General features: G+C 35.6%; 1 protein-coding gene across 1 annotated transcript in view; it reads right to left on the bottom strand.

Annotated features, from left to right (window-relative positions):
• Positions 1–11,736, bottom strand: part of LOC308503932 (ankyrin repeat domain-containing protein 26-like) — a 78,663-nt gene extending 66,927 nt beyond the window's left edge. Inside the window, exons 1-6 of the mRNA XM_081063725.1 lie at positions 11,681–11,736; positions 8,736–8,808; positions 5,663–5,733; positions 4,353–4,490; positions 2,003–2,932; positions 514–663 (exon numbers count right to left, since the gene is read on the bottom strand). Of these exons, the coding sequence (XP_080919851.1) occupies positions 514–663; positions 2,003–2,932; positions 4,353–4,490; positions 5,663–5,733; positions 8,736–8,763 (1,317 nt within the window). The 5' untranslated portion in view covers positions 8,764–8,808; positions 11,681–11,736. The remainder of the gene's footprint in view (positions 1–513; positions 664–2,002; positions 2,933–4,352; positions 4,491–5,662; positions 5,734–8,735; positions 8,809–11,680) is intronic.
• Positions 11,737–12,675: the final 939 nt, after the last annotated feature.

Below are 12,675 nucleotides of genomic sequence, written 5' to 3'. Positions count from 1 at the left end.
ACTTTTACAATATTTCAAAAATGAAAACAAAATGAAGGAAATGCCTACTTCAACTGGTTTGTATACTGAACTTTCTGTACAAGTTAGTTTGAAGTCCATGAAATATATACCAATGCTGTAACCATTTACAAAAGTGATGATAAGAAATAAGACAAATTTCTGAATCGTTCTAGTAAGCATTATCTTCTGATTTTAAATGGCTGCTTCATCCTGGTAATGGAGATATCACTACAAAATATTGTTTAGTAGGAAGAAAGTCTCTCGATTTCTATGAGGAATGCTGCCTATTTCTCAACGTTACCAAGGGTATAGATATAAGAAAAAACATACGTTGCAAACAGCAGGATGGAAGCCAGAGTTTAAGGAAGAAGTGCATTATAAAGATAATAAAATTATAATAAATTAATTACACCGAAAACACAAAAGAAAGCTGCCCTTGAAAATCAGGGTCTTAAAACACTTTATATTAATCAACTATAGATGAACTGTTGACAGGTTACATTTCACACATACCTGACTCCTGATATGCTCTAATGTCTTGAAATCCTGTGTCTCAGCTTCTGAATTCATACGGTAACGTGATCTATCCTCCAGTGAAGCCTCTGACATAGACAGTTTTTTTGTGGAGTCAGGTAGCTCTTGTTGAAATCGTCTCCCAAGCATCTAGAAAGATGATTCTGTTAGTGATCTTATAATCACATCTATTAAATTATGTTAAAATTTGCTAACTCTAACATATTAATATAATATGTAACTCGAAAAAGATCACCCCATGCATCAGTTCACCTTGTTTTCTTCTTTTGGACACAATTCTGTCTACTGAATCTGGGTAAGACACAGAAGGTGTTATCCTGCTGCCCACTCACTATTACGAAGGTTACTTGAACAACAGATTCAGCCCCACTCTCCACTTCCCCTGATGAAGCCGCAGAGCTTAACAATCTACTGACATCTCAAGGGGAAATTGGTATGTCGGTGGGACTAGCGGTCGTCAAGTATACATTGTGGAATGTTTTCCCCCTTTTTTTATCACAGGCTTAAATTGACTTCACAGGTCCTCACATATGCAGTCCACTGCTCACAACCTTCCAACAGATTCCTGTATCTTAGAAGAAAAGCAAACTCATTCCAGTGGTCTTCATGGCCTGGACCTCCCTTCCTGCTACACATGAATCCTGCCTCCCCTCACTCGTCTGAAAATGGAGACCCAGTGCCAAATTAATAAATCAGAGACTGCTAAATTCTCTTTGAAATGGACAAACTTATGTCCAAATGATAGTAAATGGGCCTTGCGATGAGAAAAATGAATTTGTAAAAATATTCAAGGACAATTATAGATAGCAATGGGAAGATTAAATCAAGTAGAGTTTTGATAAAACTCCTCACATTTGTCCCAAATTATGATTTAATGAAAAATTAGCTGCCTTTAAAGAGGTCACAGGTCCTAAGAATACATTATTTGAGACTGAAATAGTTCCAATTTATATCAAATTGACATGAATAAAAACAAAATTATACCAACTAAAATGTGGAAGAAACTACTGAGGGAAAGGGACAGCATCTACACTTCAGTTCATGTGGGAAATCTAGAATTAACTCTCTAGGTAATCCACTTAATTGAACCTCTATCTCTAAAAACTCAGTTTGCATAGGAGCATTTCCATTTATCTGCTTCATAATGGTATTACAATGTGGTAACAGAAAGATGAAAATTATTATTGTAGCAGTATAAGACTAAATCATTCATATCAATATGTATCTAATAACAATTTATACCTTAAAATTTCATAGTCAACACAATGCCTTTACTCAAAGTAAAGCACCTCACAGGTCTAAGTTTTGTTTGCTGGATACAATGTATGCTTTTAAGCTGTTAGAGCAAATACATTTGTAATCTATATATTTTTAATATTCTGCTAGATTCAACATTTAGCCATCATCAAATATTTGAACATTGAATTTTCTTTCAGGAAATGTGAAAACTATCTTTCTGGATACTTACCTCTCTTTCTGATTTATCGTTTTCATACTGGCACATTCTTCCTTTCAAGTGATTCAATTTGCTGACTAACTCCTTAGGGCTCTCTTTCACCACTGGATCTTGTTTTTCACATTCAGCTTGACGCACTGTTCTAAGCCCCTGAAGCTGCTCTTCAATATTCATTCCTGACTTTTCATTATTGTCACTTTTGTGGAATGCATCATCCAGTTGCCTTCGAAGAAGCATGTTTCCACTCTGTAGGTCAGATCTTTCCTCCTTTAGGGATTCCAGCTTTCCAGTATACGGGTTCAATTTTTCTGGTTCCCTTTGATTCATGTGTTCAATTTCCTCCTCTTGACACTGAGTTTGGTTTAGGTCTTTCAGTACAGGTTCAGAAACCAATGTCCTTTCTCTGACATCATATCTTGCGTGAGGGAGCTCAGTGTCTAAGCTATTGGATTTACTTCCAGCTTTAGGAAGTTGCTGAGAATGAATCTCACTGTTTTCTTTTAGGTTACACATAGCAAACCCGATGTTGTCCACGAAATGCAAGCATTTATCTCTTAATTCCTGGAAAGAATTTTGTAGGGGTCTTAATTGCTTACTAAACTCATGATGATGGTCGGATTCCGCTTCTGTTTTCAATCTTTCTTTGCTTTGTCTTTCATTCTCCAGTTGAGAGTTCAGCATTGTATTCTCAGCTGTTGGGACATTAAGCTGTCTGTTATATTCAAATACTGTTTCTGTTAGCGTTTCGTCATTCTGTTTTATTGTCTTTTGAAGACGGTCCTTCTTTTCTTTTACATTTGCAGTGTCCTCAAAGTATTTTTTTTCCATTTCCTGCTTCTGAGTTATGAGTGTGTCCCTTTGTAGTCTTAGTATGGCGATTTCATCCTGCAACACGTGATTTTCATGCAACATGTCTTTTGCTTTTTCGTAACTCTCAGAATCCTAAGTAAAACAAAGGAGACTTGTAGCTAGCACTCAATGAAATGACATATCATGATATCCTCTGAAATTAAAGAAGAACCTAAGTGTTTATATAATGAAAAGGTTGCAGTACGTGGATATCCCACTGTAAAAATACAATGCTGAATCCAAACCTCCAACTTTATACGAGCATAAATTCCCCAAAGTTAAAAAAATAATAATATAAGATGCTGAATCCATGAAAGTGAAAAAGAGAATTTTAAAATCATCAGAGAATTTTAAGAGTCTCAGAACTGGAAAGGCAGCAAACCCAGAAGGCATCAAATAGAAGATTAAGAAGTCTGACTACATTTTAAAATAGAGGTCACCGTGTGAATATACACCTATCCCACAGTAAGAGTATTCACTCTGCATACATTTGGACTGATTACATTTCCTAGAATTTTTTTTCCCAAGAATACTCAAAAGATATTCTACTTTTCTAATATTTTCAGAGTCAGTTGTAAGATGAAATCTACTAATCACTGATAAATCTAGGCATTACGCTAAGCACTTCTTTATACATCAATGAACTCTTCGTTATCACAATTTCAAATAGAATGATTACAAAGATGAGCAAGTTCAGGATTTTTTCCCAGGACTTTGGACTCTACAATAGGGTGCTTGCTGCTCTTCTAGTGTAAATATATAAATTCAAAAGAAGCCTTAGATTTCAAAAAAAACTCAGGGTAAATAGGCTAAAAATTATAGAGCTCTTCTTAGAAAATAGAAAATTATTGTTAGAAAATATTTGCTGCTGCTTAAGTGTTGTTTCCTTTTCATAATGTTTAAAGGAGAAATAAATGAGAAATAGGGGAAAACACACTGACTTCTTTGAATAAAACACTCACCAATAAATTATCACTAAGTATGCATCATGGCATACAATTTTCTTCAAAAGTTCCTAGCACTGAAATAGGACTCTACTTGGAACAAATTGTTCCTTTTCTCAAAAGTAGGAGAATGAGATCTAAAAGATGGTCTCTGCACTGGCTATACTTCTACTCCTTACAATCAGCGGAAGTGAAAACTGACCTCTCTACTAATACAGCAAGGGGATGAAATCACTGCCTCAAATTGAAACTTCTGTTATTAGTAACAATAGTTTTGAGATTGTAGAAAGCTCATCGATCCCTGTAAAAAGTATTGAAAACCTCCCCTTTAGATGACACATTGGGAACGTCACTACTTGACTGTTGGACATAAAAGGATTTCAATCAAGAATATAATTTATTGCAATGGACCAAAAATGTCACTCTCCCTAAAATACACACACACACACACACACACACACACACACACACACACACACTTTTAAAATCCTCTACAATTCCCATATGTACAACATTGGTTTTTAAAATATGTACATACACACATATTTGAAAATGACTAAACAAAATACCTCAGAATTCATTTTCTTAAGATTTATTTCTGTCTCCTTTTGTTGTTGAAGGCAATTGGTCAGAACTGTGTCATGTAATATTTTGTTGTCCTGTTCTCGGGAAAGTGGCCTCTGAGTGTTGTTTTCCTCTTGTACAACCTAGAGAATCGAATATGAACAAAGAAAAATTAGAATATAACTAAAATTTAACTGTTAAAAATCTTAATCTACGTTTACTTACTCCCAAATTATCGGACTTTAATTAGAAAGTGAAAAATAACTTGCCTTAGTCTAAATTAGAAGAAAAACATGAATCCGCAAAACTAATTTTGTCACTGTTTGAACTAAACAATTGGTTATATGTTAAATCCACCCAAAAAATGAAACAGTAGATGATTTTTAATGTCACAGAGGCTTTCTCATTTAAAATAGTTCACCTCACCATGTCTTAAATAGTGAGCCCCTACAGTGAATTTAAGAATATCTTTTAAAGATTAATAACTGGAGAATAGGCAAACTTTAATTAGAAGCCCACATCATTAACATCAATCAGTAAGAGAAGTAAATTCCTAAATATTAATTCACATTATACACTATGAGTGTTACACATTGTGTTATACATTGATATAATTATCTGTTGCATCCAATTCTAACTTATTCAATACCCACTAGTAAGAGCAGACAAAAAATTAAATCATATTTACTGATTTCCTACACTGAAAGGAAAGATATTAGAAAGTTACTGTTTGTGTCCTAACAACCAAAGGTCCCATCCTGAGAAGATGTGATTCTCTTAAAAAGCAGTTGAGTTGAGTGCATGACCCCATTCTCTCCCTGAATGTAGACGCAGAGTCCATTACACAGAGGTCACAAGGAAGAATCCATCTCTAACCTTGGCCTTAGTGACCAGCCATACGGAACTGCACATTTTGAACCCCTGAAAATCATGACTCCTTTCACGTGAGCCTGAATCAGTGGCCATCATTTTTACATGGTTCATAATTTCAACTGTCTCATCATGTGATTCAGTATTTGATGTTACTTTCTTTTTTATTTAAGGGAGTTATAAAAATTAAAGGAGCAAACAACATTCAGGACTTTATTATTATTTTTTTTGCCTCAATCCAAAGATAAAGTTGAGCTATGAATATCTATAGATTCTAACAACATTTTAAGTTTTGTAACTAGTTCAAATGTTATAAATATCATTCAGTTATGACCTTTTGACTCTAAAAGGCTAGCATGGAAGGTAATTTCAATTGGACTCTATTATATTATTAAAGCACAGAAAACCATATTATACTAGAAATTTAAAATTAAATTTCACATACATGTGTGTAGTTCTTTTCATTTCCATCAAGCCTCGCTTGTCCTTCCTCTGATGTCATTCCTAGGTGTTGTCCTGCTGACAAATCTATGTATTAGTTAAAACGAACTACTTAGAACAATTAGATAAAAGCTATAATCTTTATAAATACAGAAAATAACATCTTATCAACTGAGACTTCAAATTAAGCGTCATCTTTTCCTGAATATTTACTTTACTTAAGAAATACTTCTAATTAGCTAACACTTCTAATTAGCTAACAAACCATTTGGGAAATATGAGATGTCACAAAGTGAAAGGCATACAAACATGTCAAAAATTCATCCACAAATTCATTCAATGAACATCGATAGAAAAACAATCAGAAAAAAACCCTACAATTTAGAAATGCAGTACAAACACATCGAGTTGCACTATATACTCTGTTCTCTACCTCGTAATATACCTTTTGAACAACACCCTAAGATTCAACTGCAATGTCATTCATTGTTTCCAGAATGACTTACTTCTGATGCATTTATCAGTGTACACCCTTCCTTATATCTGAAATGTTTTCCTCTACTATTCTGAAAATTTCTTTTCACCTTTGAGGATTCAGCACTGGGGTTTAAGGAAGAAGACAGAGAAGAGGAGACAGACTGCGGACACAGCTGAGATTCCCATCACTGCTGGGAAAGTCAATTCTAAAATATATAAAGCCATAGAAAATCCAAGAAATATTTGATTGTTGGTTTCGGAAGGTGCTTTTTCATTTACAATACATACAGTTTTAACTGATACTTTTGAATTCAGAATATAAAACTAAAGCTAAGAAACTATGTTTTGTTTCACTAGGCAACCTTTAGGTCTTTATGAAGTTTTCCCATCTGGTCCTAATGTTCTAAGTATAATTCTGCTGCCCACTCCCCAGAGTATGCTAAATACTAGTCTAAAGGAAATCACGCTTTCACCTCATTCTCTTTCTTATTTCCATATGTTATTGTGGTTCAGGAAGAATGCCAATGTCTTGCTAAAAGTCATTCTGTTTGGCTGTTAAGTTCCATAAACAGAGTAAACATGAAGTAGATTTTGCCACAAAATGACTATTGGAAAGTCAGAACTACGATCAACCTACATAGAGGTGGGCTAGAGTTGAACACTTTCTGTTTCTTTATTTCCTTCTTTGCTTTCTCTGTTTTCTGGTAGCTGTGATTCACTCAAGTCATGGAGCCTATAATTACATAACAGAAACACACCTACAATCTGAGTCTCTAGTTTATCTATTACGGTCATCTGTCCAAACTCTGTGGATGCTGACAGAGTTTTGCTCATGGAGTGTGATGCAAATGGCCTTTTATCACCAACTTTCCAATCCCTGCATCTTTGACCAGTTTCATGATTGGAGGTCAAAGAAGTAGAATCCCAATCTGAATTCTGGGATTAAGTTTTCATTTATCAGGATGTAAAAATAACACAAAGTTGACTATCTTGTAAAACTTCCTTTTTCAGAGAAGCAGTCACACGTCCTCTTTTCCCCCAAACACACTATTCCTTCAGAATACATTTTATTTTAGGTGTCCTACACTTGCCATTTACATAGGTAAGTTTAATTAACTATTGTCACGCAGCAATTTCTATTACATAATGTGTTTCCAATTAAATATTTCCTTCTTAATAGTTAAGATGGTGCAGGGTATGCTTTTTTTTGTTACTGTCAAAAGTTATGTGTAACCACTTAAGTTTAAATATGCATGACAAACATGGGTTTACAAAAACTTTTAATGAATCGTACTACTTCAAATAAGAAACTATTTATTATAAGAAAATGGTCTTTTCTAAATGCTCCAATATCTTCAGAATTCGTTTTTAAACCTTAGATAAATAGATATTCATATGACAAATTACAGTCCTGGGCGACCTTATTGTTTCCAAGGAAAAATGGGATCAAACTGGGTCCCCATGAGCTCCAAAGAGTACAGGGCACCATGAGACAGAAAACAAATACATAACAAAACATTTTCCTTTTGCTTTTTAAACACAATCTCAGCTTAAATCTATGAGACAAGTGAAAGAAAACCACAACAACTGTACAAGTGAAGCTTTAAAGCCTCTTTTATCACTTCACATCCAGGAAGCCCGTACATCATTTAAAACGGTGGTTTCCAATGTCATGTGAGAATCCGTGAAGTCCCAAGGTCTGTCAGTCGAGGGGCCCGAAAAGGTCAAAGCTATTTTCACAGAAAGACTGAATGTCATTTGCCATTTTCACTCTCATTCTCTTCTAAGTGTACAGTAGAGTTTTCCACAGCCGTGATATCACAGCTCTGATGGTGACATCATAGCTCTATGGTTACTGGGTCGTAGCTCCAATGGCTCACGCAATGCATGACTGTGTGTGCTCGTATTTTAAATTGTTCAGTTTTTATTTCTAATATTGTAACTATCTATGGAGACTACCGACTTAAAAATATTCTTTGGAATTCTCAATAATTTTTAATAGCATAAAAGCATCCCAAGGCACAAAAGCTTCAGAATGCCTTTTTTCAAAGATTGTGTCTACCAAATATTCATTATCATTAATTACTTCTCCCATTTTTAATAATCGAAGACACCATAGGCGCACGTACACACATAGCCAGTGTCTGCTCAGCAGAACATCTGGTTGGCTTAAGACCATCAGTGTCACAACACTAAGAGGAAGTAAAGTTAAAACACAAATGACATGGTAGCAACTGAGGCTTACTTGGGTAAACGTCAAAATTCAAATGACCATTTGAAACGCTGGAAGTATCTTCCAGTTTGATTATTAACCTCTGAGAACCCCTATTAAGTACAGGGGTTCCAAACTGGGACATTTAGGATATCGAAACAAGAGGAGAAACATTTTAGTGAAGTCACCCTTTTAAAATCTTGTTTTCTTATTCCTGTCGATGTCTTTTTTCTCAAACATCGATACCAACAATGACATCACGTTGTTTATGTGAAATACTTCAATTAAATTTGTAACAAAGGAAAGTAAGTCTGAATAGAAGACTGTGAGCATGTCAAATGTCCTTGCGTACTCCTTCCCAAAATTAAATTGGTATTACACAGTGTACCTGGTCTGAAGGGTTGCACATCGTCCATTCCTACAGCTCTGTTAGGAACAGGATCTTCCACTTCAATGCTCGGCTGAAGGGGTTAGGAAACAAGATGATTAGTAATTAATGGACACTTCACACCATCTCTAGTTAATAATTCAGGATGAAAATGTTAAAGTTATCACCTCCAAGAAAAGGATTTTTTGAAAAATATGTGTTTAAGCATATATTAGGTTCGTGCAAACGTAATTGCAGATTTGCAATTTTTTTTAACCTTTTAAACCTCAATTACTTTCACAACAACCTAATACTTTGATAAGTGTACTTGATATAACTGTTAAATATTTCTAATGACAGATTTGTTTTTTAGTGTTAAAACAAGATACTTGCTTGACATGGTAAGAACCCTTGGTGTATGTCCAGTTGAGTTTAGACAGAACATTTTAGAACCTACTTCATCTATGTCAACAAGAGCTAGGAAAAACCGAACTCTTATTGGACAAAAAATTTGATAGAAAAACATGATTGAACCAAGTGGCAAAGAGATAAGAAAAACTTTTCATTAAATTGTGTTTCAATAAATGATAGGAAAAATGTTATATATAGTTATGCAACTTTTCAAAAAAGTATAATAATTTCTAATCAGGGAAAAATAAGAACATTTATTTATTATAGTCATCTGAAATGTACCAGACACTTACTATGCACATTTTATTTCTTTTCCACCCAAAACAACAAATATGAAAACAGTTTGATGATGGTTACCCCACTTCCTGCTTGGTGGCCATTCCAAGACATTAGAATGAAATGATGAACAGATGTGATCCATTGTTGTCTCTGCCCAGCAGGTTTTGCTCCTAGATCTTCACATGACTGGCTCCTTCTCATGCTTCACTTGGCCGTTTTTGTCACCCTCAGAAAGATCTTTCCTGACCACCGAAACTGCACTCCCACTCCTATTCCAACTACAACCGTGCCCCCCCCATGACAATATTCTCTAACCCAGCATTCTCCATTCTCTTTAAATGACCCAGATATAGTGACTTACAATGGACTGTTCATTTGTTTTTCTGCTCCTACAGCTACAGCTGAACCCCTGAACTTCCCCATTCAGTGTCTAACTGCCCAGCACAAAGCTGGTATCTAACTAGAAATTTACTCAAGGTGAAACACTGAGCTCGCACCAACAGAGCCTCAAGTACCGAAACACTACACATCTACAGGGTATCGCCTATCACAGTCTCCTGAAGTTTAGAATCCCCCAGATTAGAAATCCACATGCCCCTTCTAACTTTTCCACTCTATTCTTGACACTACTGCCATTTGATTGTCCTTCAGGTTTACAGAAAGTGTCCTCACCATTTAGTAAGTCACTACGGCCCACTGTGATCATTGATTTTATATTTCTATAGCTCCCTTTACACTTCGCAAAGTGTTTTCACATTTGTTACCACATTAGTTCATTCCACATACTGAAAGGTAGGCATAAGTACCATTACGACAAATGAGGTCACTGACATCCGACAGGTTAAAAAGAAGTTTCCCCAAGATCCCACAGCTAGTAAGTGACCGATCCAGGATTCTAGTGTGTTCTTATCGTCAAACACAGTGCCTACACCAGTAGGCTGCAGTTGCCTATATCAGAGGATCACACCTTTCTTATATCTTTCAACAGCTGTCATCTCACATTGGCTCATCATTACATTGTACTTCTAGTACTACGAGTACGGTCGCCATCAAGTTACTCAATGCTTGCTATTTTAACTGAACACGACAGTTGTTACATATTAAAGCAGCACTCAGCCAAATTGTTGTTAGTGTAATCCAACATATTATTAGTATTCACCAGGCTTTTCCTACTGTAGAAAATGTCCTTGCGGACCTATTTGACAATACAAATATAATGATACTTTGATATCCCAGACATTATGTTTCCTAGTTCCAAGTTACAAACAAACCCTACTATCCAAATTCTTTCTGAATTTCATTAGGATATTTACACATCCACAAAAACCACAAAGTCATGCATTTGGGCATAGTTCGAACTGGAATAACTTTAATTTTTAGGTAAAGTTAACTTCACAACCCAAACCGATTCCTTATGACTTGGAAGCCTACGTGTTTTATACTATTCCCAAGATTCTGTAGCTATTGAGTTACCCATCCAGGATTCCATTCTGTTCTTTCCTCAAACACAGTGTCTAGACCAGTAGGCTGCAGTTGCCTGTATCAGGAGATCACACCTTTCTTATCTCTTTCCACAGCTGTCACCTCGCATCAGCTCATCATTACTTTGTACTTCTATTACTACAAGTATGGTTGCCATCAAGACACTCAATGCATGCTATTTTAACTGAACAAGACAGTTGTCCTGTATTAAAACAGCGCTCAGCTGATTACTGTTAGTATAATCCTACGTATTATTACTATTCACTATGGTCTTTTTTCATTGGAACGGTTTCTTGCAGATCTATTCGACATTACAAATATAATAATACTTTGATGTCCCAGGCATTATCTTTTCAAGTTCCAAATTATTAAAAAATAAACACCCTACAATCCAAAATCTTTCTTTCTGACTCATTAGGACATTTGCACATCTACAAAAACCACAGAGTCATGCATTTGGGCATAGGTTGACCGGGAATAATTCTTTAGCTTTTAGGTGAACTTAACTTCACAACCCAAACTGATTCCTTATGACTTGGAAGCCTTAGTGTTTTATGCTATTCCACACTGACTTTCTTAAGTGACACTTGCAAGTTAGCAGAATTGTACTACGCTGTCTTATTATATTACGCACATAGCTAGTTTATTCATTATAGGATAAACCATAAAAAATGATTTGTATGAGGAAATGCAGAGGCGAGAAAGTAAAGTCAAAGCATACCTTTTTCATTTTAACATCACTCAATGGTGATATTTAAAATAGTAATGATAATAATAATAGTGTAAGACAGTACCTCAGAATCCCAAGGTGATTCTTCATCTTCATCTTGTCCTAATCCTAATGATGACTTTATAACTATAAAATGTAGTCACAGGTACATTAATGTGAACATATATTACTATGCATTTTAAGTACACATTCAGTCGTGCTTATTTCCATAAAAGTAATAGCAGAAAAGAATTCAGGGGAACGAAGCATTTGCAAGAAGAAGCAGTTGTTAGTAGTGGGGATACTTTTGCCCAAAAGATAGGAAAAAATGCTTAAAAGAAATGAATATCACATTTGGATCGACACATGTTAGATTTCTTTATAGCAGAGCTTAAGCTAGAAAGAATTCATAGATAGTCACTAAATTACCACTTATATTATTCTGGTGTGCTCCATCAACACAAGTCAAATTACCATTGTTTGCTTGGTCTTGTGGAGCACTTTCAATAATATCCACACGATTTTCTCTTTTTCGAATGGCTGGCTTGGTTGCTTCTTTCTATTAAAAAAAGAAAGAAAAAAGAAAAGAAAAACCCAACTTCAGAAAACATCCTATTCATTTACTCATTGACTCACTCACTCAGTCCATCCGTAGGTAAGACAAGAAAACTTTACTGTAGCCGTCATAGGCACAGACCCAGGGGAAGCTGGAAATAGAAATGAAACATTTTGTCCTACATTCTAGTAGGAGTATAATACATGAAAAATAACAACAGAAAAGTACCGCTCTCCACTTCGACACCTGACGTGAATAAAGTATAGTAAGGGCACAAAAGAGACGACAATCCGTTGTATAAGGGAAGCTCAGCAGATACTGCAAAGATAGGGCTGCATCTTGAAAGTTATACAAGGTGCTGAGGGAAGGCATGAAGGGGATTCCAGAAGGGCAGCAGGTGCAAAAGCCGGAGGTGTGAAACAACATATTGTAAGTGAGGGCAGCAAAGGAATGAGGTAAGCCTGGAACTCTGAGAAAGGGATGGAGAGACAACTGCAGAATCAGAACCAAATCAAAGAAGGCGC

The sequence above is a fragment of the Rhinolophus hipposideros genome, assembly GCF_964194185.1.
Source record: "Rhinolophus hipposideros genome assembly, chromosome: 2".
Lineage (NCBI taxonomy): Eukaryota > Metazoa > Chordata > Mammalia > Chiroptera > Rhinolophidae > Rhinolophus > Rhinolophus hipposideros.
This window is presented reverse-complemented; position numbering and strand designations above follow the sequence as displayed.